This window comes from Xiphias gladius, chromosome 5 (assembly GCF_016859285.1).
Source record: "Xiphias gladius isolate SHS-SW01 ecotype Sanya breed wild chromosome 5, ASM1685928v1, whole genome shotgun sequence".
In the NCBI taxonomy this organism is placed as follows: Eukaryota; Metazoa; Chordata; class Actinopteri; order Istiophoriformes; family Xiphiidae; genus Xiphias; species Xiphias gladius.
The window spans coordinates 7,589,605-7,613,741 of NC_053404.1; the positions used below are offsets into that span (position 1 = coordinate 7,589,605).

A 24,137-nucleotide genomic window follows, 5' to 3' on the forward strand; every position below is an offset into this window, starting at 1 on the left:
GCGGGAGTTGACATAGCGGTACTCTCCCTCGTAACGCTGCTCGGTGACTGTCATCTTGCCTATCGGCCTCCTCAATCTGGTCAGGAACATTCCTGAGATCAGCAAGTAGGCCATCATGATGGTTGGGCCCTAGGCAGGAGAGGAGAGGTGAACATAATGAAGTCAATTCCTGTTTGGCCCTCAGCCTGTAGCATGTACGTAGTAAAGACCATATTGACATAAAATGCATTTTCTCTCCTGTTCAGATTCAGGGGATAGCTAGTTTTTTTTAATTTGAAGTGTAGGGTTTTTGATTTTATGTATAATTAAAACAAACAGATTAGACAGACTACATTGAAAATACAGGCCCCAAAGTACAACATCAATGCAACTAAAGTGAGTACAACTGTGATCACTACAATAAAAGTCAGTTTACCTATGATTAATGCATCAAATTTGATCTCACCTGTGATTTCCAATTTAGGCTAAATGCATGAACAAAGTTATAAAATAACCACAGCTTACTCAGTTTTGGCCTGGGTTTTGTCTAATGCAACATGGCTTCACATGGTAAAGACTTGCCTGAACAAGTAAGAAACCAGACTGTAAGACTTTGCAAAGATGGGAGAGGGTAAAAGAGCATTGATAGGGTATTATAGGGGCTGTGCTCAAAAAATGATGTTGCGCACAATTCACAATTTAAGCAACCTTGCATTGAAAAACATAAGGGTAGTGCTTCTGACTTGGCAAAAGGATAAACCGTAAATTTGTGTTTCAGTGAATGACAGTGTGAACGACATTGCATGAAGTCAAATTCTATGGATAGGTTCCAAGAAGAGATTTTCCAAAGAACATGAAAAGAGGCCTAATGAATATAGGCAGCACATTCTTTGGTCACATGAAACCAAAATAAATTTGTTTGAATCACATGGGGTCCAAAATGTTTGGCGTGGACCTGGCCATGACTACCTGTGAATGCATGTACCAACCTTTAAACATGGAGGTGGGAGTGTGCTGATATGGGGCTACATGAGTGCAAAAGGTGGGGGGGGGGGGGGGGGGACATTTATGGATGGCACTATCAATGAAAGTTTGCATACCCATATACTGAATGAAAAGACGATCATCAACACACTGCAAAAATCCCACAAAGTTTTTTACAGAAGAAAATAGTGAAAACTATGACTTGGCCAAGTGTCTCCCCTGACTTGAATCCAATAGAACATTTGGAGTATTTTAAAGCGGAAGGTAGAGTAACAAAACCACTCCAGCAAAGAGCAGCTGAGAAGAATGGCAGCAACATCTCTCCACAGATTTGTGCAAGACTGGCATTTTCAAATTTGTCATCAAAAATAAAAGGCGGACATTCAAAATTTAAATTAGAAAAAAAAAATCTCACTAAAGAAGGGTGTACTGACTTTTGTTACAGTTGGTTCTTAAATATGGACCTTTTATTATAGTTTAATTAGTCAAACATTACTTTTTTTCAAATTAATTGGCTTCATTCTTCTTTTGCTTTGGCTAAAAATAAATAGAACTGTATTAAATGGAAAGGATTTGTAATAACTTAACATTTCAGTGATACTGACCAGTGATTTACTCAATTTTGTTGTATACTATATGTCCCCCTGTAACATGGTGTATTAAATGGGTGATGCTTCTTTCAGAGCAGAAGGCAAAGCCCCGAAACACACCTTGTCCAAAACAAGATGCAAAATTTGAAGAAGATGCACAGCTGCCTCCTATGAAATGAATGATCCCCGCACTCACATCTGCATTCACACCTCATGTAAAAACTCAGGGAAGCTTAGATGTTGCTGAGGAGAGATGATTTATAGCAAAATAACCATCTCAATGCTGTGATTAAAATAATAATAATCTTTATAATACACAGATCAAACAAGTGAAGTACTTCCCAAAACTAATTATATTAATGAATATACATGAATACACTAATATTGGTAAGAGCTATTGTAGAGTGTCCAGACCCTTTGCTAAATTGTGGCTGGACTTTTGACTGTCATTCTGGCTTGGGAGTCTCAATTCTAATTCATGTACTGTTCCAATTACTGGAGTATTGATCATACTCAGGTCCAGACACAGATGCAGACAGCTGCGAACTTGCATGCAAACTACAAACAGGGGTCTGCTTACGCAGACATCTCACAAGTGCACTAAACAACATGGTGGCGACATCCTGACAGCAAGAACAAGAGCTCCTTTGTTTGTTGTATTTGGATAAAGCAACATGAAAAAGTAAAAAAGGGAAAAACAGTGTATACAGAAAATCCACACACACAGATTAATATTTACTCTCTGATTCACAACATCCACTGGAACACAAGCTCTGGGTTATCAGAACAATACACCATTGGAGGCAGAACGTGCCCACAAAGGCAGAGGGGAAGAGGAGAAAAAACACCCAGTTTGGGTGTTTTATATTTTATATATATATATATATATATACACACACATATATATATATACACACACACAGACATATATATACACACACACACACACACACACACATATATATATATACACACACACACACACACACACACACACACACACACACACACACACACACACACACACACACACACACACACACACACACACACACACACACACACACACACACACACACACACACACACACATATACACATATACATATATATATACACACACACACACAGACATACATATATATATATATATATATATATATATATATATATATATATATATATATATATATATATATATATATATATATATATATATATATACACACATACACACATATATATATATACACACACACATACATATACACATACACACATACATACACACATATACACATACACACACACATACATACACATACATACATATATATAATACACAGCTGTAACATCAACATAATCACCACACCTCAAAAAATAGAAATGTGGGTGATGTGGAAATAATGAATGATGAAAAAAAAAAAAAACAACAAAAAACAAAAATATTTATAATTATATATTTGATATGTATTATTAGATCCTTCCCGGAGTGGCCTCTCAGTCACAGTCCTTTAAATCAGATCTTTTAAATGATTTAAAGAGTCAAGGGTACGGGCAGTCAAACATCATCATCAAGCAGCACAGAGCTTTGCAGAAGAGAAGGGAAAAGATAGAAGAATGGGAAAGATTAGTGTGGAGAGGTGTACTGAAAAGCGGGATGTTGTAATAAGTTATAAAAGCTAGCTAATGCGCCCAACAAAATACAAAGCGGGGAATTTTAAATACATAATACAAATAATTATTTAACATTTTTTAAGAGTTAAGAGTTTGAAGTCAACTTCTGTTGTCTTTTTTGTTTAATGAGGTTTTTTGTCATTTATTGTCATCTATCATCCACATCACTATAATGTTTTTTGAGGTGAGGGGGTTGAATATTTCTGATTGCAACTGTGTGTATCTATCTATCTATCTATCTATCTATCTATCTATCCATCCATCCAGATATAGATATAGTATGAGGGGAGGGGGAATATTTTATTCGCATGTGTGCGTAAATATCTATCTATCTATCTCTCTATATCTCTATCTATCATCCCCATATAGATATAGATATAGAGATATGTATATATAGATATAGATATATATATATATATATATATATATATATATATATATATGAAAACTTGGACCCCTTATCTCTTGTTGGGGTTTTATGTAGGTATGGTATAGGTATTTTTTACATTTCCATAGACTGCAGAAAGCATGCAGAAGAAGAGATAATCTATGTGTTTCTTTAGAAGATCTGTTTACCTGAGCACCGATGGCACTTGTCAGCTTGAAGATGTACAGACCGATATCCAATAGAGGCTGTGGGACAGACAGAGGCCAGACAGATCTGTAAATAATACTAATAGATAATAAATAATAGATCTGTTAGAACTGAGTTTGGTATATATCGCCCGTAATATCACTTGTTCCATACAGAGGTGCACTTCAAAAGTGATAGCAAAGGCAAGTGGAAAAATATCAGATCGCAGTGATCCTGGGCCAGCAAAAATAGCTGTGTTACCCTAGCATTTTTGTGCTTTGCATTGTACTCATGTTGGCTGCAAAGCTTTTTTATCCAGGCAGCGGGAGACACAGGCACTCGTACTGTATCATCATGATGTATTGGCTGAGTGAAATCTGTCATTGATGTACCATGGATATACAGTCGTGGTCGAAATTATTGACACCTCTGAGTTTTAAGTACATAATTTAGAACATCCTCAGAAATAAATGCAAATTGACCAATTTTGTATAATCAGATTATATAATAAAATGTCCAAAGCTGCTGAACAACAACTACAAAAAAGCTTTCATATAGTGAAATAAAAAATACAGACATAAAATTTAAGCTTGACACAATTATTGGAACCCTAGGAATTAGGAATTAATTTATCTACTTCCTCAAACAAAATTAAAAACAAATAAGACTCATCTGTGCTTAATTTTCAGTGTTCACATGTCCCGAACTAACCAATTAATGATGGTTTTACTGCATAAAAAGGGGCTTTTTGTTTCAAGTTTCTTTTTCACAATGGCGAAGACAAGCAAGCTGTCTGAGAGCATCAGAAATGCTATTATCAAAAAAACATAACAATTCCAAAGGCTACAAGATAATTGCCAAAGATCTTGAAATCCCTTTTTCAGCAGTTCGTAATGTTATCAAGAAGTTTCACAATCATAAAATGTGAAGTCGCTTCCAGAACGCGGTGCGGAGAACAAACTCAATGAGAGAAGTCAGCGACGATTGATGCGGATTGAGGAAAAAACAACACGCAAGACATCTAAAGAGCTTCAGGCTGACTTGGAGCAATGTGGAGCGGTGGTTTCTGTCCGTACCATATGCTACATACTAAACCACTACTGAAAGAAAGGCAAAAAAGGGCAAGACTAATGTTTGCAAAAACTTTGCATCAGCTTGTTTATAGGCAACAAAATGAAAACCCAAAAGGAAAAGAACACCCTACCTACAGTTTAACATGGTGGAGGTTCTAGCAAGCTGTGTGGCTACTTTACTGCCTCTGGTAATGGAGGCATTGAATGTATCAAAGGAATGATGAAATCAAAAAATTAACAAGGCATTCTAGAGTGAAATATGTCACCCTGTGTGAGAAAACTAGGTTTGAGGTGAAGGTCTTGGGTCTTTCAGCAGGACAACGACCCAAAGTACACATCCAGCAGCACAAAAGAATGGTTGAAAAAGGAAAGGAGGGACTGTTTTAAACTGGCCAGCAATGAGTCTTGACCAAAATCCCATTGAAAACCTTTGGAGGGAACTGAAATCTGCCATTGCAAAAAGGACTCCTGCAAACTTAAAAGAGCTTTAATGCATAGCAGTGGCAGAAATTACCAGATGGCTACAAGATACGTTTAGAGGCTGTCATTGTTGCCAAAGGTTCCGCAACCAAATATTAGTGAAGGGTGCCACTAACTGTGTACGGGGTAAATTTTGTGTTGGGATTATTTCACTATTATGCAAGTTTTTTTTAATTTATTTTAATTTTTTCAGTAACCACTGACATTTTATTAGAATATTTTGATGATATAAAAAAATTAAAATTCAGGGGTGCCAGTACTTCAACCAGGACTGTAGGTCATTTTCAACATTTTCAACATAAAAACATCTGAATACCTAGGGTCTAGAGAGCATATTTTAATTTGTCCATTCTTGGACTGCACCTCTACTGGCCCTCTATAGTGGGGCTGCAGTGTACACTACTGAGGCATATGAGGCTGTCATAAGTAATGCAGCAGGAGTGTGTCCTGAATAAAAAGTAATCTGCGTAGCACACACAGCTTGAGTGGTGATGCTCATGACAAAACCTTGCATAGCCCTCAGATCTATTAATCCTAAATTTCTCATTCACTGGTTATTCTAAAAGATTGAAGAACATTTCTCAGCTGATTGTAATCAAAGTTTGGTACCTTACTGAGGTTGGAGTAAAGGTCCACCACACTATTGCAGAATTTCTCCACATCTTGTGTCAGTAGCTGGTCTGCATTGGCTATCCGGTTGTCAAGGTTTCCCATTTTGTAGTAAGTGTAACCTCTGAAGGGCCAGAACACAGGGTGAAGAATCAAAGAAGCCATGCAACACATTGAACACATGGCTATACCTGTGACTGAACACTCAGATAACCACAGAATCTCCAGGTATGAGTCTCAGATTCCGAACAGGTCAAAAACACAATGTCAATTTTATAATTTCAGTTTCTTCTTTTTTCAGCATGACCACTTTCCCACCCACAGAATAGGTCATTACGTTGCAACATAATGCAAATTGTGTAATGCTGCTAAATTGCATCTTACTATGAAACTGTCAAATTTTGGTCCATGGGTTGAAATCTCATCAAACTGGGGTTAATTATGTCACTTATGTACCAGATTTGTGGTTTACAGATGACACTGCTGTTTTGGGTTGCCTCTAAAACATGACTTCTGATGTTACATCAGTAGGATCATCAAAATTTAGTGGTAAAAAGTTGATATGGTGCAACTAAAGCACAATCAAGGTACTGACACAAGCACTGGATTACAGGAGTCATGTGAGAAGATCTACTATGGCTTCAGCTGGATTTAGTGGTCAACTCAAAACCAACTTAATATGGTCCACGTTTTTATATAAAAGAAGTCCTATTATTTTGCCAACTGCTGTGAGAACATAGATGTCCACGGTGGTCCTAACAGAGTAAACCTGAATGATTATGATTTAATCCCAGCATGGATATGTTTCTTTTATAAATACCAGGGCAATGAAGTATAAAACAATAGCCCCCCTGCAACCAGGGAATTGCCTAATCAATTGACCATTATGACCATGGTTAAAGAGTGCCTTCTGTATAATATCCATGAATGAGTGACACACCATTTAACGTACCTTTTACTGATCTGTTTTGGTTTTGATAGGCTGATTTATTTATAAGTTTTATTTTTTATGGACTGTTTGTGTAATGTTTTCTGTTGTGCAGTGTTGGCTTCTCTTAAAGGTCAGCCTGCCAGTTGGCACCATTTGAAGAACACAGTGAAAGTAAGTCTAGGGCTGCAACTAATAATTATTTTGGTTATCTACAAATCTGTAAATTTTTTTAAATAATCAATCATAACGTCAGAAAATAGTTTAAAATGCCCGTCACACTCCCCCAAATCCCAAGATGATGCCTTTAAACTACTTATTTTGTCCAACTAAAGATTTTTAATTTGCAATGATATAAAACAAAGAAAAGTAGTAAATTGTCACATTTGAGAACCTGGAACCAGATAATGTTAGGTAGTTTTGTTTGATAAATTACATTACAGATTAAATGACTTTCAGAACATCCCATATGATGGAACAACAGCTTTACTTCTGCTGAAGTACTTACTGCAGGTACTGGTTGTACAAGTTCTTTGTGAGCCTCTCACGAAACCTCAGCTTCAGCTCATTTAGGCCCAACTTCAGGAAGTTGTTCACTAAGGCAATCTGGAATGATCCAGTCAAACATAACATACATGTATTCATATCTCACTATGAGCTCTTTGCTCTAGTGCTCCAAGGAAGTACAAGTGACACGGTTTTAGAATCCTTATAGTAGTCATGCTGATTGTGTTTTTTCGTTTTGTTTGTTTTTCATTTAGAAGCATAGATAGGATAGGGAATGAAGAGAACATGCCAATGCAGAATATTTGGTATGATTTTAAAATAGCAATGCAAACTAAAAATTTAAAGAATCAGGCTGGAGATAATCTATGTTTTTCTTATTGTCAACAAAACAAAAATGAATGTGTCCTTCCTGCCACACATCCCCATTGTTGTCCAGAAACTAATGAAAACACATCAGTGAGCCACACTGTTGCACTGAGTGACACTTTCCTTCATTACCATGAACATGGTAACTGTAGTTTATTTTGACTCAATCCAACATACACCATCCTGCTGCCCCAAATACTCACTCAAGGAATGAAAATAGCCCCCAACAAATTCCTCTTGTTTGAATAACGTTTGCTAAAAAGTGGCCAGCTGTGGCCAGCTGCTGGAAATTACTGATCCATTTTAAAAAATGTAATTATACATTTATGTGAGATTTTTAAAGATTTACGTCTACAGGAGGAACCAATGGGCTTGACACTGAAAGTCACAGACAGGGTAGGGAAGTCAGAAAATATTGAGAGATTGACTAACACATTGTTAGTTTGTCTTTTCATGGGATTTGTCAACAATAAAAAAATATATAGAATATTGCCAGCCATTTCCCACTGAGGGATACAAAGGTACAATTACATAACAGTGATAGACATATATGCTCAAAAGAATAATCATGCGAAATGGTAGTATTTTTAAGTGCATTCAGTGATTCAAAGACAACAATTTACTAGTACCAGGAGATTAGTAACTACACCGTATAAGACAGAAAGGAGACCTTTGACATTTTTAAGAAAATTAAACTAAACTAATGAAACTAAACTACACCAAAACTGTGAAGGACTATGAACTGACATTAAACTACAAATGTTCCAGAATATTATATAGCATACAGTATGTAGAAATTAAGATCACACTTAAAAGTGCTTCAACAGAAAAAAGTTAACAAAAAACACACTTACAAGTGGCATGAATTTGATAAAGCTGAACAAGAAGATCTTGAAATCTTTTGTCGAGCGACCGATAATTGCACTGCAAACCACAACATGCACAAAGATGAGCAAGCATCACCAAGAGGGTCAGTGGGACAAACACTGTGGCTTGATAAATTTAATTTTCTTTTCCTGAGGAACCAATGCAACTTTGCAAAATAGCTAAAAAATACATGAACAATGTCTGCTTTATGTTGGAGTACAGTATGAATTATTTTACTAATATATATATGTATAGTAACAGTGGAGTCCTGACATAGATGAATACCATTCCATTCATTTTATGTTTTTTTTTCCTTTTCTTTTTTTTTTGAGGAGGGGGGGCAACTTTTTTTTCATTTTCCCATTTAACTGATGTGGGTACTAACATATGATTTGAATACCCTTAGACAAGAAACATAGACTTCATAGATCGCGTCGAACATTTTAATAAAATGAGGGGGAAAAAAAAAAACACAGATGAGATCAGTATCTCTGTCGTAGGTCTTTATAATATTGAAGAAAGGCCACCACCCTATACCCCTAACATCACTGCAGGACTCACATTTTTTTTACACATTTTAAAATCTGAATTTATTAGAATGTACATGAATACTGTTACAGACGCAAGGTATTTCTAGAATGCAGTGAAAGGTTTTACTCGTGATAATACAATAGCCTCTGCTGCTACCTGCAATAAAACTCAGCTCTAAGAACTAGTGGAGGTTGAAAGTAAACAAGCATTTTTTACTGAGCAACAACAGAGAGAATATAATCAAGAAAGGGAGAAACAAATACTTCGAGTTAAAGCTGAACTGAATTCTATGTATACTCAAAAGGCAGCGTTTTTGGTTCATGACCAGAGTACCAAATGGCAGTAATTCCAGTTGTTTTTACTTGAGGAGAAAAAAATCCATATATCCATTCATATTTTTTGCAAAAAACAAAAAGATGTGAATGATCCGATGGTAACTAATTGAAGCATTCCAATATTTCTTTCAGTAGCTTTATCCATGTGAAATCAGTTATAAATTCCCTTTGATGGTTTAAATATTCCCCAATTAACCAAAAAGCAAATGAACTCACTGTCTCTCCTTTTACTTTAAATGACCTATACTGTATGATGTGCGTAAACAAATTAATGTTGGCAAATCACCAGGTTTGGCATCCTTCCAAAAGCTTTATGTTACATTCTGGGAAGAATTTGGACCTCCCATACTGGAAATGTTCAAGCAAGTTATCAAAGAAGGACGCTTCCATTAAGATGCAAACACAGCTATTATTAGACTTTCTCACACAAAAAAAGATTCATGCTCAAATTATTGTCCTATGTTTTTACTTAATGGAGATATTAAAATTGTATTCCAAGGTGCTTGCTCAGCATTTTGGGTCAGCACTGTGTACCTTAGTCCATCCAGACCAATTGGGCTTTGTTAAACAATGATTTGCAACTGAAAATTTAAGACGTCTTTTGCATGTTACAGATGCAGCATCTAAACTATCATCCCCAGTGTTGTCTGTCAACACTGAGAAAGTATTTGACAGATCTGAATATATTCTTTATGGTATACAATTGGAAAATGGGATTTGAAAATACCAGAACATGGGACCAGACAGGAAGATCCTTCTTTTCACCTTATCTCTGGAACCTTTAACTCAGAAGTTGAGAAAATCCCAAGAGGTGGATAATGTGGATAATGTGCCCCAGTACTTGTCAGTAGCACTGAACATTATCCATTAATCCAGTCTCATAAAATGAGGAAAAAAAATATCTCAGGATGCAAGATCTTGTATCTCAGGATACTAGATAAATATCAACAAGTCTTCACTACTCCGTCTCAACAACGGGTCATTCTCACTTCGATGACAAAGTTCCAATGGTTGCACATTTTTAGTATTTAGGGATAAATATATATTCACAAAATTGTGACAAAAAAGTTACAAGAGGTTAAAAAACGAAACAGAATAATTGCATAGGTGGTAATCATTATCAATTCCTTTGGCTTCTAGATACTTAGTTATCAAGACCCATGTACTGCTAAAAGTAAATTTCCAATCGAGTATGACCCACCTACCACCCCCAGCCAGTTTTTGGGAGACAGCACAAATTTCTAAATTTATATGGTGTGACAAACAACCACAAATATTTCTGGTCTCCAAAATAGTAAACAGGTAGGAGGTCTCTTCTCCTAACCCTTGAAATGTATTATCTTTCCTTTATGCTTTATCCTTTAGGTCTTTGCTAAAATTGTTTGATAAGGTGGGCCACCGTACTATGGCTTGACATGGCGAAAGGAATAGTATCATCATAGGCCCTTAAAATACTTTATTCTCTGGTCTTTCAAAAAACAAGTTGCCAGAATAGGTCAATGAGACAAAAAATACCATTTAGACTCACCCATATTTAGAAACAAAAACCTGCTCATTTGCAAACCAGTGGTGAAAACAAGGACATCATAGTCTTTCTGACATTTTTGATGAATGCGGCCTTAGAAATGATCTTAGAATTACTTGAAATTTGCTTAGCAGTACCTTTTGTGTACCTGTGATGTCCCCTGGAATCAATCTGTCTCTTTATTCAAAAAAATGTTAATACATTTTAAACGGCTACATTTATATAGCACTTTTTTGTCTCTCATTCACACACACTCACAAACTGTTGGGAGTGATCTACCATGCAAATTGCTGGTCTTACCATCGGCAGCAATTTGGGGTTCAGCATCTTGCCCAAGAACACTTTGACATGTGGCAGGAGACAGCAGGAAGCTGGAGACTGAACTGCCAACACTGTGATTAGTGGATGGCTTGATCTGCCTCCTGAGCCACAGCTGCCCCAAACATGAATCCTTTCCTGTTAAGCATTACAAATCTGAAACAGTGCTGGGGACCAGGCTTTTAATTTTCACAACAAAGAAAAGAACCAGGCCTTCATTTGAGGCAGGCTTTGATGAAAGAGAACTCTTTTTTTTAAATTTCAGCTGTTGTAAAGGTATATTTTCATGTTTTTTTAAGATGATCCCCTCTGTTCTCTAATCTGATCAGATTTACCTGTTAATTTACTGTTAGCCTGTTCATTTCCTGATTCCAAGAACTTTATGCAAAACTTCTGCAGGAAATGGTGAGTTTTATTAACGGCAGCTTTACAGAAGGAAATAAAAAGCAATGCACAATCAACTGGAATTCATCAGTGATTGAGACAAGCATTTCTAAGATCAAAGAAACTGACAAGGTTGAGGATTGAAAAACGCAGTGGTAGGCCATGGAAACTGAGTGAAGAAGACAAAAGACACATCAAGCTGACTTCCTTTCAAAATTAGAAGATGTCCATCCGTGCCATCAGCTCAAAACTTGCAGAAACCAATGGGACTCTGGTACACCCATCTACAGTCAGGGGTTTGGTCATAAATGGGGAAAACTTGCTACCAAAAATTCATATCTGGAAACAGAGCCAAGCGACTCACCTACGGTATGCACAAAAACTTTACTTTTACAAATAATACTTGTGGTCAAGCGTGTTCTCTCTTTAGGTCGCATTCTGCTCGGTACTCCACTTCAAGTGCAAACACATGTAGGGCCTCCTGAGTCTCCAAAGATGAATTTGTTCATTGAGTGATTTAAACAGAGCTCAACTTCCAGAATTCCTTGTGTTTCACATCTATACCCGAAATCTACCCATGGATCTAACAACCAGCTACATCAGTCACTGTGTGACCTAGGACCATTGATGTCACTATGTTGTTCCCTTGTCTCTCCCTTTTTTCCCCTCCCGGCTGCAGGGGAAGCAACAACTCTCCTCTTCACAGCTCACTTCTCTGCAAACCTGCTCAGAGAAGACTGCTGTGCTGCACTCTGTCTCAATGGCAGCGACACAAGAGCATGCCTAAGATTAATCAAGAGTGAACCAGTTTAATTTACTGGCAGCGACTATGAAACAAAGTCTGCCAGCTGATTTTACAAGCTAGAGGAGCGACGTAGCAGAGTTAGCATCAAGCAGAACAGAGGAGGGAACAGTGATCTCCTTGAAGACACCATAGCTGCTTAGTCAGACAAGCCTGCAGCTCACTGGACTTAAACAAAGCAGCACACCGGAAAAGACTTTCTTCCTCCGTAGACTGATAACGTTAACAGGGCCTTGCACTGCATAGCTTGGCTAAGCACAGGACTGTTTTACTTTTTTGGTGCATTGTATTGAATTAGTTCAATGTATTCACCAACATCTTTGCTTTTATTTCTGTTTATTGTTAGATTATAGGATAGCCACACCACTAAGTTGATGTATGTTTCACACCGACGGAGGTACATACATTAACTACGTCTTGCATGTAACTAACTAACCTCTCTTTTAACCTGGCACTTTTATCATACGTGAAATAACCTTAAACAAAGAAACACACTCTCTCTCCTCCTTTGTTTAAGCCATGTCCTTCCAGTCGCTATTTTTGAGTCAACCATTTTGTGTTCTCTGTTTTCCTACTCTCACACACACACACACACACACACACACACACACACACACACACACACACACACACACACACACACAAACACACACACCTGTTGCACAAGAGTGAATGCTGCCAACCTCTGCTCTGCAGAACTCAAAATCTGTCAACCTTTACTAACTATTGATATGGTAATTTTGGTTGCAGTTATTTATTTCATTATTAATTAGAGGTCCAAATGGAAAGTTAGTATATTTTATGAGACTGAAACAGCAAATTGGCTATAATTTCCCTTTTTGAGGGTTGTGCCCCAAGGTGGATTTAATGTAAATCAAATCCTATTACTTAAAATAATTTCTCATAGCCAAAACTGATGGATAAGCTACACCTGTAAAATCTCCAACATACCTCTGCAAATAGGTTTTGATATCTATGCGGATTATACACTCACTGAGCACTTTATTAGGAAAACCTGTACACCTGCCTATTCATGCAATTATTCAATCCAATCAGTTGGCAGCAGTGCATTGCATAAAATCATCCAGATATAGGTCAGGAGCTTCAGTTAATATTCACACCAAACATCAGAATGGGTAAAAAATGTGATCTCAATTACTTTAACGGTGGCATAATTGTTGGTGCCAGATGGGCTGGTTTGAATAATTCTGAAACTGCTGATCTCCTGGTATTTTCATGCACAACGGTCTCTGTGTGCAAAAAATTGTGTGAAAAACAAAAAACATTCGGTAAGCTGAGAGAAAGGCTACAGTAACTCAGATAACCACCTTTTTTTCTGGAATTCGTACCATGAAGAATTGAAGCCCTACCGAGTACTAGTATGGTGTTCCTAATAAAGTGCTTAATGAGTGTATACAGGCTGAAACTTGCCATTTTTCAGAAAATTGATTATTACACATTAAATGAAAAGGTCTTGGTAATCGTGTAAAGTACATCATTTATTTCAGTGCTCTAACTCGATTTTAAATTACATTTACTGAAACATCTATTTTAGTTGCCTGACACTGCATTCATTCAGAACTTAAAGATCAATGACTGCTTACCTCTATTACAGTTATTTTGACTAATGATATACAATAGTCTTACATCTACACATTAGGGTCCCTCTGACTGATTCAGAGTAGCCTCATTAGGCCTCATTCAAAAACATTACTGTATTCTTACTCAAAATCTCATTATTTTTTCCATAAGTATTTCAAGTTTGATTCACCAAAATCTCTTAACTGGACAAACTTGTTGTAAATCACTGGTTCCAGTCTAATGAATGCCACCTGCCAGCGAAGAATGAGTGTCTTTATGAGATTTCATCATTAACTTAATCAACACCCTTAAAATCCCTATATATGGCTACCTGTTCAGCAAAGAATGAGTGTGTTTATGAGATTTCATCATTAACTTAATCAACACCCTTAAAATCCCTATACACGGCTACCTTTTCCACTCCATTTGTGGGTAAATTTCACTCACAAAAATGTTGCCTGTGCCGAAATATGTCAATAAAGTCATTAAATCTAAAAAACCTCTTTTTTTTAGAAATTTTAAAATTGTCAGCCATAGTGATGATATGGTGAACACAATATGAATTCTGCATTAAGTTTGTTTTAATGATATATTTTATGATCTTTACAACAATATCATATTTAAACTACACATTAATAAGATTAAGGCATTCAGATTCTCTTAAATCATTCACACAGTATGTGCAATTTCAGGTCAAATCCGTTTGTACAAGTGGTTCTTGCATGAGGCCCAATATAAGCGTAGACTACTAAATTGCTTTTAAGCTAACTTTAAGCTGCTTTATGCATATTCAATCAAAAAGTGATGTTGTTATTGTTTTTATTTTACTAGGAAGGCTTACATAATGGATACAAGGTTTTCTCCCATTAATGAACTATATTTAATCACTTTTATTTTTTTGTGTTACTCCCAGTTGTTTCACTAATTAGAGGTTGCTCACTAATGTCAGAAAAATTTTCGTTGTTAAAGAAATATAAACCATTCAGCCACAACATCAAAACCAGTCACTGGTTTTGATGTTGTGGCTGAATGGTGTAATTTCAGTAAAACCATCAAGACATAAACTGAATGGAATTCCATGTGAAAATGCTTTCCAGTTCATGTATGGCAACTGTATAAATTTTACCACCTGCTCAAACCCATAGGTCAGTGTCATGGTTTGGAAGGAAATGTAGACCTCAGACAGTAAAGGATGAAAAAGCACAACACAAAACATTTACAAAGCAAGACGTTAAAAACAGTGTTAGTGGTTTAAAACTTTGTTTTCCACCTCTGTGAGAGCCATGTGTTGGACAGTTACCCCGGGTATGACTGATATGTAGGAATAAAAGTGCTTCTTGAATAGACTGATGTCTCTGCTTATAATACCACTGTGGAGAATCAAAAACAAAGTCATCAGTTCCTGCAAAGAATCAAACAGCAATGCATGATGGAACAGCCCACCCATTTTCATCTTTTTAAGAAAAACAGAACATAATATGTCTGTTTCAGCTGCACTGGATGCTAACTTATAAAGATAATTGCAGGTAAAGTTTACCAACATTAGGGGTGGGGTTCGAGAGCATTGTATCGAATTTGAATCCAGTTTCAATTTATTTCACTCAGCGCAATAACAAAATAAATTACAACTGTTTTGTGCACCAAAGATATAACTAAATTTTACGAATAGAACTTCTTCTAATCATGTTAATAACACAATTGGTCACTTTAATTGTGATTTAGGGACCAATTACCAGACAAGCAATACACTGACACTTATGGAAACTATGGTCACTACCCATCAGATCTAAACCATGGTAATTCTGCTGTGCTGAAGGGTTGTAGGGCTGTCACCTGATATGTTATTACTGCTCTGTGACATCCGTTAACCCTTCCCTGACTCATTTTTCCTTTTGCTGCAAGGGACAATCCTTGCTCCTCACTGAGGTTAAAATAATTATTCTACTGTATCATTCAGTGAATATCAATTAAATAAATTGCTGATGTTTTGCATGCACAATGCACTTAACGTTATCTGCAGGCGAACTCGTTGTTTCACACAGGTCACAGAATCTGACAGGTCACAGAATATGGCGTAACGCCGTACCTTTTTAACTAACTTACCAATGTGGCAAACATCTCTAAATGCAAACACAACGTTGGCACTAATAACATTAACTTTACCATAACTTGCAAGCTGCTTAAAAATCAGGAGTTCACAAGTATGCAGATCATCGACACCAGTTATAAATGGTCAATTTATACTCAATCAGCACCGGTAATGGTAATCATGGCATGTGCATATACATTTTTGTCAATGGCCTAATTATTCCTATTACTAGAAAATTTGCTCAGTTGAGCACAGATCTCAGCAGGAGGTGTACTGACGTATTAAACACTGTTTAATAAATGATATCTGGCTGCAAATATAAAGTTAACTATCAAAGAAATCACAGAAACTCAAGTATTAGACATACATACCATGTAAAAGCTTTAATAACATTATGACCTTGATCTAATTTTTAACAATAATCAAATTATTGTTATAAATGTACTAATTAATTGTCAAAAACACACCTACATGTATAAAAAAAAGAAAAGAAAAAAAAACCCTGACAGCAGATAGACTACAATTTTATTAAGCATGAAAATAATGAACATAAATGACATCAACTGTAAATCTTGCACTTCATGGTGATGAAGTTCAAACTCACGATTATTAGCCTGCACACTATAGTAGTGCACAAAGGCGAGTAAACACAAATAACTCAATACACCTCCTTGGTGGGGGTCTGCAATCTAGTGAGTGCAATTTCTAGTTTTCTATTTAGTCAAATTAGATTTAAAAATGACAATTAATGAAAACAGGCTCATGGTATCGTTTCAGTATCGGTATCGAGATATTTAGGCAGGTATTGTATCAAAGTCATAATTTTGGTATTGTGACAACACGAGTCTTTGCTTCAGCTGCACGTAAGTTACACAATTACAAAATTTTAATTCTTGTCTATAAAGCTCTACATGTTCTTGCTCCACAGTGTCCCTCTGACCTGTTTATCCTATATGAACCAATCTCTAAGGTCTTTTGGCTCGGGCCTTCTGGATGTTACAAGGTTAAATCTAATGTTATGGCTTTTGGTTTTTATGGAAGGACAAGACAGATGGCATTTGCTGTGCTGTTTCTATGAAAACTGTTGACAGGGAGGCTCTGTGGATTATAGTGAGGAATGATGGCATTGTGTCTATTGTGGTGGAGGGATAACCTTTCAGAGGTAGAAAAAAATATAACATTTTCCATACAATTTTTGCTTTGTTTTGTTTCGTTTCGTTTCATTTTAGGGTGAACTAACACTTTAAAATCATAGTCACTGTTTTGTTTTGCATCAAATGTGCTGGAGTACTGAATCAAAACAAAAACAACAGAAAAAAGTATCACTGATCTAATAATTACAGACTGCACTGTACTGTATATACTTTAGTTCCTCTGTCAGTCAGTTATGGATTTATTCAAGTGTGGTCATGATGATTTAGAAAATCTTTATTTTAAACTTTAAATAATAATCTATGTAGAATCTGACCTTTCAATCATGGTGCCATTTTGGATCATCCATACGTCACAGTAGGTCCTAGCCACCAACATTGCAGCGATAAGGATAAGGTAGCCAGTCTGTGGTGAAGCAAACAACCAAAAAGAATAGTTAGTAGAGCCTGTAAAACACTGCACATCATAAAGTTCTTTATCATCCTGCCCTTGACTCCACTCATATCTACTGAACTAATCGGATAAGAACAGAAACCAGAAGAGCCATGTGACTGTGACCTTGGCTTATGTAGCTGATGTATCTGTGTCAAAGGGCGCTTCTTCCTGTACAGCCATCATGGCATTTTGAGTAATGTTGATCCAAATGTCCAACTCTTGTTTGCCAAATTACATGTTTTTACCAACATCAAATAAAATGCTTAAATGATTTATAATCTGTATTCTAATGTAGCATTTCAAAGTGGACTTTTTGACCTCCACTGGCAAATTGGATGCAGGACAGATGGAATTGTAACATTAGTCAGTAATACACGAAAAATTCCACTGAAATCACCTGCTGCATTTTGGGGTTCATCTGACATCCTAGGAGAAGTGCAATCCTTGTTAGGTTCAAAGAAAACTTTTTAATGTGAAAAAGTATGGTGCCTGTCCACTCCAAAACAAAAACTATGTATGATAAAGATTTAAAAAGGACTTTCTGTTTTTGCTAAATGCTTCTAACAAAATTTAATACAGTTCACACTCAAATTTCAAAGGAAAAACACCAAGCTGGGAGAATATTTTGTGATTTTTGGTGCTATTCTTCGCTACCAAAACCAGACACTTAGTGTATCTTAATCAGCCTGAAAAATGGGTAGATATCATCAGATGACATTCACTTTTTACAGTTATATCAGAATCTGTTCAAATATTAGAAATACGAAAGGATCAAATTTTACAGGTTGAATTTTTATACAGTTCGGTATAATTTATTTATATTTTGAGCTGTTTATAGTTATTTTTAAAACTAATTAAAATTCAAATGAAGTTTACCATTTAAAATTACTTTTTGAAGTTTATTTTTCAATTTTTTATTTTTCAAGATTTGGCACCTTTCATTTATAACCAAATCTAAAGGATCTTTAGCAAAAAGTCTTGTTCATGTAATGTGATAATGTCAATGATAATAATTTCAGCCAACAAACATCAGCCAATTAAACGAGCTTCAACATGTGACAAAGCACAGAGGGAGAAAGAGACTTTGTAAACTTTGTAAATATCTTCTTTCACAGTAAAGCCTTATACTGGGTAGGGCCTCTCTTTGCTCTCAAAACAGCCTTTATTCTTCATGGCATGGATTCCAGAAGATGTTTGAAACATTCCTTTGAGATTCGGGTCCATGTTGACACAATTGTATCTTATCATTTCTGGAGATTTGTCAGATGCACATTCATGCTACAAATCTTCTGTTCTATTTCTTTATTTCTCAAAGGTGCACTGTTGGATTCAGGGTTGGTGACTGGGGAGCCCACTGAAGTACACTCAACTCATTGTCATGTTAATGAAACCAGTTTGAGACAACCTTTGCTTTGTCAAATGGTACATTATCATGTCTGAAGTAGCCATTAGAAGATGGGTAAATAGTAGCCATAAAGGTAGGCACATGGTCAGCAACCATACTCACATAGGCTGTGGCATTCAAATTATGAATAACTTTTGGTAAGGGGCCCAAAATGTCCACCAAGAAAATATTCCCTACACCATTACACCACCACTACCACCAGTCTGGACTGTTGACACAAGGCAGGTTGGGTCCATGGTTTCATGCTGTTGATGCCAAATCCTGACCCTACCATCTGCATGCCTCAGCAGAAATCGAGATTCATCATACCAGGCTAAGTTTTTCCATTCTTCAGCTGTCCAGTTTTGGTAAGCCTGTGCCCACTGCAGCCTCAGATTTTTCTTCTTGGCCGACAGGATTGGAACCTGACATGGTACTCTGCTGTTGCAGCCCATCTGTCTCAAGGTTCAATGTGTCGTGTGTTCTGAGATGCTTTTCTGCTCAACACAGTTGTAAAAAGTGGTTATCAGAGTTACTGTAGCCTTTCTCTCAGCTTGAACCATAAAACCATCTCGCATCAACAAAGCATTTCTCTGTCCACAGAACTCTGGCTTACCAGATGTTTTTGTTTTTCACACAATTCTGTGCACACAAGAGACCGTTGTGCGTGAAAATCCCAGGAGATCAGCAGTTACAGAAATACTCAAACCAGCCAGTCTGGCACCAACAATCATGCCACATTTTTTACCCATTCTGATGTTTGATGTGAACGTTAACTGAAGCTCCTGACCTATATCTGGATGATTTTATGCACTGCACTGCTGCCACATGACTGGATCAGATAAGTGCATAAATAAGCACGTGTGCAGGCGTTCCTAATAAAGTGGTCAGTGAGTGTTACTCTCAGGACATTACACACTTTCAAATGAAACACTGCAAGTATTAGACAGGTTTAACATTTTCAGCTGTGCAAACTGACAGCGTTGTTTAGTTGTCCATCTCACACATATCTGGCTGAACAGATATGCTTTTTAAAATCAATCTGCCTGTCTACACAGGCACGTGACCCAAAGCCTTTTACACTTCAAGTTTATTTTCCTGTTTTACATGCGTAACTACAGTGATTGTGTGTTTGGTTGTGAGTGCTGCTAAAATGCAGGTGACATACAACTCAATATACTGTGAATGCATACTTGAATATGTCCTGTGTAGACAAAGCCGGAGCGTTAAACCAGCTGCTGCTCTGCTAACCTGCAGGTCAGACTACACCTCCTATGAAGACATGGTGTAGACTTTAATATAGATGGTCTGCTTCCCAATGAAAATGCCAACCAGATGATGAACAAAAAGCCATTTGGCCTTTAAAGATCCTACCAGATATGTTTTAAGACGTATAAAATACTCAGCTTTGAACAGTAATAATAACTCAAATCAATTCAGTTAAATTACCTCAATAAAAAAGAAATCTACTCCTTCTCCTTCATTACCCCTGAGGTCTCCCTAGTCTGTCTAACTTTCCTACACTAATGGGGTTAGCCCCCACAGTTTGTGCTTTCCCTGTCTTCAGTCTGCAAGTAACTCTGACTCTGGAGCTGCAGGATCTGGATCTCCCACTACTACTCAACACTCAATATCATTATTAATTTTATTCTCATTCTTATTAGCATCTCTGTCCTCTCTCCCACATTTCTCTCCTCTCAACCCAGCTGGTCGAGGCAGATGGCCGCCCATCCTCTGTCCGGTTCTGTCAGAGGTTTCTTCCTGTTAAAAGGGACTTTTTCCTCTCCACTGTCACCAAGTTCTTGCTCATGTTGGGAACTGCTGGGTTTCTCTTTAAAATATAGTAAGATCTTGACCTTAATCTATAAAGTGCCTTGTGATAATATGTTGTGATTAGGTGCTATGAATATAAAATTGAATCAATTTGACTTCTGTAACCATAAACAACATGGTAAAGAACATACTAGCCTATTAGCATTTTGATGTCATACCTCCATGCAGAAAACTCGAGGTACCATGATCCGCAGAATCCGGAGGATTCGGAGGAAGAAAACTTTGTCCACTACTGCACGATCTTTTCTGCCATCTCTCTGTATGAAGAGACATAACAATGGTGGTCTGTGATTCTAATACAGCTATTCGTGAATGATTTTACAGAAACTTTATGAGCTTCACACACTCAAAAATGAATATAAGCTATACATACCTCAGTGTTTAGCACAAGATCCGAGCCTCCTTTTCTACTGCAAAGAAACAAAAATATAGCATTAACTATTTAGCAATTACAGCCATTGTTATACATAGTCCCTCAATTTTGATTTAATCGCTGTCAATTGACTACCTGAATTCTGGAAACCATGGACATCACCAAATGCTGAGTTTCCTCCCTTGAGAACGTTTGCCAGGCTTTTAATGCAGCCACCTACAGCTGCTGCTTGTTTGTGGGTCTTTCGACCCTCAGTTTTGTCTTCATTAAGTGAAAAGCATGCTCAACTGGGTTGCGGTCAGGTGACTAACTTACCATTGAATAATATTCAATTTCTTTGCCTTAAGAAGCCCTGGTTTGCTTTCACAGTATGTTTTTGGTCATTATCCATCTGTACTGTGAAGCACCATCCTATCAGTTCTGCAGCATGTCTGAAAACAGGGCAGACAGTATAGCCCTATACACTTCAGAATTCATACTGCTACTTCTGTCAGTAGTCACATCATCAATAAACACAAGTGACCCAGTTCCACTGGCAGCCATACATGCCCATGCCATAACACTGCCTCTACTATGTTTGACAGATGATGTGGTATGCTTTGATGAGCCATTTCTTTCCCTCTCCATACTCTTCTCTTCCAATCATTCTGATACAAATTAATCTTGGTTTCATCTGTCCATAGAATCTTGTTCCAGAACTGGGTGGGCTTTCTTAGATGTTTTCTGGCAAAGTCTAATCTGGCCTTTCTGTTCTTGAGTGTTACCAGTGGCTTCCACTTTGTGGTAAACCCTCTGTATTTACATTCATGAGGGCATCTCTTGATTGTAGACTTTGACAATGATACACCTAACTCCTCGAGAATGTTCTTGATGTTGCGAGGGGTTTTTTCTTCACCAAGGAAAGAATTCTGCGATCATCCACTTTAGCTATCTTCCGTAGTCTTCCAGGCCTTTCGGTGCTGAGCTTTCCAGTGCATTCTTTCTTTTTTTAAAATGTACCAAATTGTTGATTTGGCCGCCCCTAAAGTTTCTGCTATCTGTCTGATAGGTTTGTTTTGGGATTTTTTTTGATGGTCTCCTCAACTTGCATTGACACCTCTTTGGACCGCATGCTGAGAGTTCCTACGAAAAGCAACCAAATGCAAATCCAACACTTGGAATCAACTCCAGACCTTTTATCTGCATAATCTGTCATGAAATAATGACAGAACAGGCCACACCTGGCCATTAAACTGATTGTCATCAGTCAATCAGTCAATTGTCCAATTACTTTTAAACTCGGAAAATGAGGGACTATGAAAACTGTGTGATTTGCCAAATACTTATGTACCTAACTGTGTGTGTGTACATTATATATATGTATACACACACACACACAGTATATACATATTGTTCATACCGTCTATACTGTCTATATAGACAGTATACACCATTCAGCCACAACATTAAAACCGATAACTTGTTTTAGTGTTGTGGCTGATCGGTGCATATTCAACAGCTTTGTTAGAGCTCAAGGCTACACAAAGTGCATTTTGGTGAGTAACACCAAAAGTAAACTTTTAAAGTGAACTTTGTTTGTTTTCAAGAAATCTCCACAGGGCAGCTGTAACGGTCAGTGATCCAAAAGATATTAACTAATATAATTAAGTACATTTACGTCATGGTTAAATTTCACAAATGTCAACACTAACTTCCATTATGACACTGTAGTGTGGGGACTTAATACATTCTTCATACAAGAACACAGGGTTATTCTTAGGCAGCCCCAACCTCTTACTCATGATCCATCTCAAAGCAGTGGCTGCTATTTGAAGCTTCATCCTTCATTCTCGAATGTCCACTGATCAGACTGACAAACTCATAAATATCCTAAGAGTAAGTGATGTTACTTATCCAACTATATCCTCATGACTAGTAGTTACAGTAGGGTTAATACATTTGTTATTGATGCGCTCGTATTTGTATTGCTTATGTTATTAATAATACCGGATTTACAAATAGCTTATAACAATTCTGAACGGTTGAGTGCTGTAATACAGAAACACTTCAATTGACAATTTTTAAAATGGCATCTATTCTGTCCAGGCGAGAGAAACGCTTTTTAGAGCAATGTCATACATTAAAATAACAATGAAAACCACCGGCAGCTCAACACAGAGACACGACTAACCACAAAGACATAACAAGTAATTATCGGTTTAGCCAAAGATACACTAATCAGCCATTTATGATTGTGCATGCAGCAATCTGTTAAGGTGATTTTTTTTTGGCGCACAAAGGTATTAGTTGTTTGGTCATTATACAGGGATTTTAGCTGGTCGGGAAAATGAGAGTGAATTCTGAAGTGCCCCAGGAGCAGGTCACTGTCCCCCCTCAGATTGGGGAGGTAGCAGCTGCTAATTAGCATTCTGACAGCTGTCACAAATTCACCTGAAAACCCGAGTTTTTCTGCGCTTCAAAATAAACCTTAACATTCTATACTGCCGTCCACTTACCCTTCCTGTTTGGACATCCGTCTTCTGTGTTTCAGCAGGTATAAAACCAGCAAAATGCCGCCTGCTATTGAGGAGTTTTTCGCAGTCAGATATTTACTGAAAGCCGCCATGTTTCTGTCACAACGACCGGTTTGGTTTGCTCGAGTTTGCAACAGTTCGACAATGGCATTCTGGGAGTCTCACGCAATTTCTTCTTCTCCTTCTTTTTCGTCATAATAGATCATATCTCCCCCTAGTGGACCAGATGTAGTATGCCAAAAGATGTC

General features: G+C 37.1%; 1 protein-coding gene across 1 annotated transcript in view; it reads right to left on the reverse strand.

The window, feature by feature from the left end:
- The window catches only part of abcd3a (ATP-binding cassette, sub-family D (ALD), member 3a), a 25,028-nt gene extending 987 nt beyond the window's left edge, over window positions 1-24,041 (reverse strand). Inside the window, exons 1-9 of the mRNA XM_040126295.1 lie at window positions 23,872-24,041; window positions 21,377-21,413; window positions 21,162-21,260; window positions 17,668-17,756; window positions 8,622-8,691; window positions 7,403-7,500; window positions 5,967-6,090; window positions 3,807-3,863; window positions 1-129 (exon numbers count right to left, since the gene is read on the reverse strand). The exon at window positions 1-129 is cut by the window's left edge and continues 14 nt beyond it. Of these exons, the coding sequence (XP_039982229.1) occupies window positions 1-129; window positions 3,807-3,863; window positions 5,967-6,090; window positions 7,403-7,500; window positions 8,622-8,691; window positions 17,668-17,756; window positions 21,162-21,260; window positions 21,377-21,413; window positions 23,872-23,981 (813 nt within the window). The 5' untranslated portion in view covers window positions 23,982-24,041. The remainder of the gene's footprint in view (window positions 130-3,806; window positions 3,864-5,966; window positions 6,091-7,402; window positions 7,501-8,621; window positions 8,692-17,667; window positions 17,757-21,161; window positions 21,261-21,376; window positions 21,414-23,871) is intronic.
- Window positions 24,042-24,137: the final 96 nt, after the last annotated feature.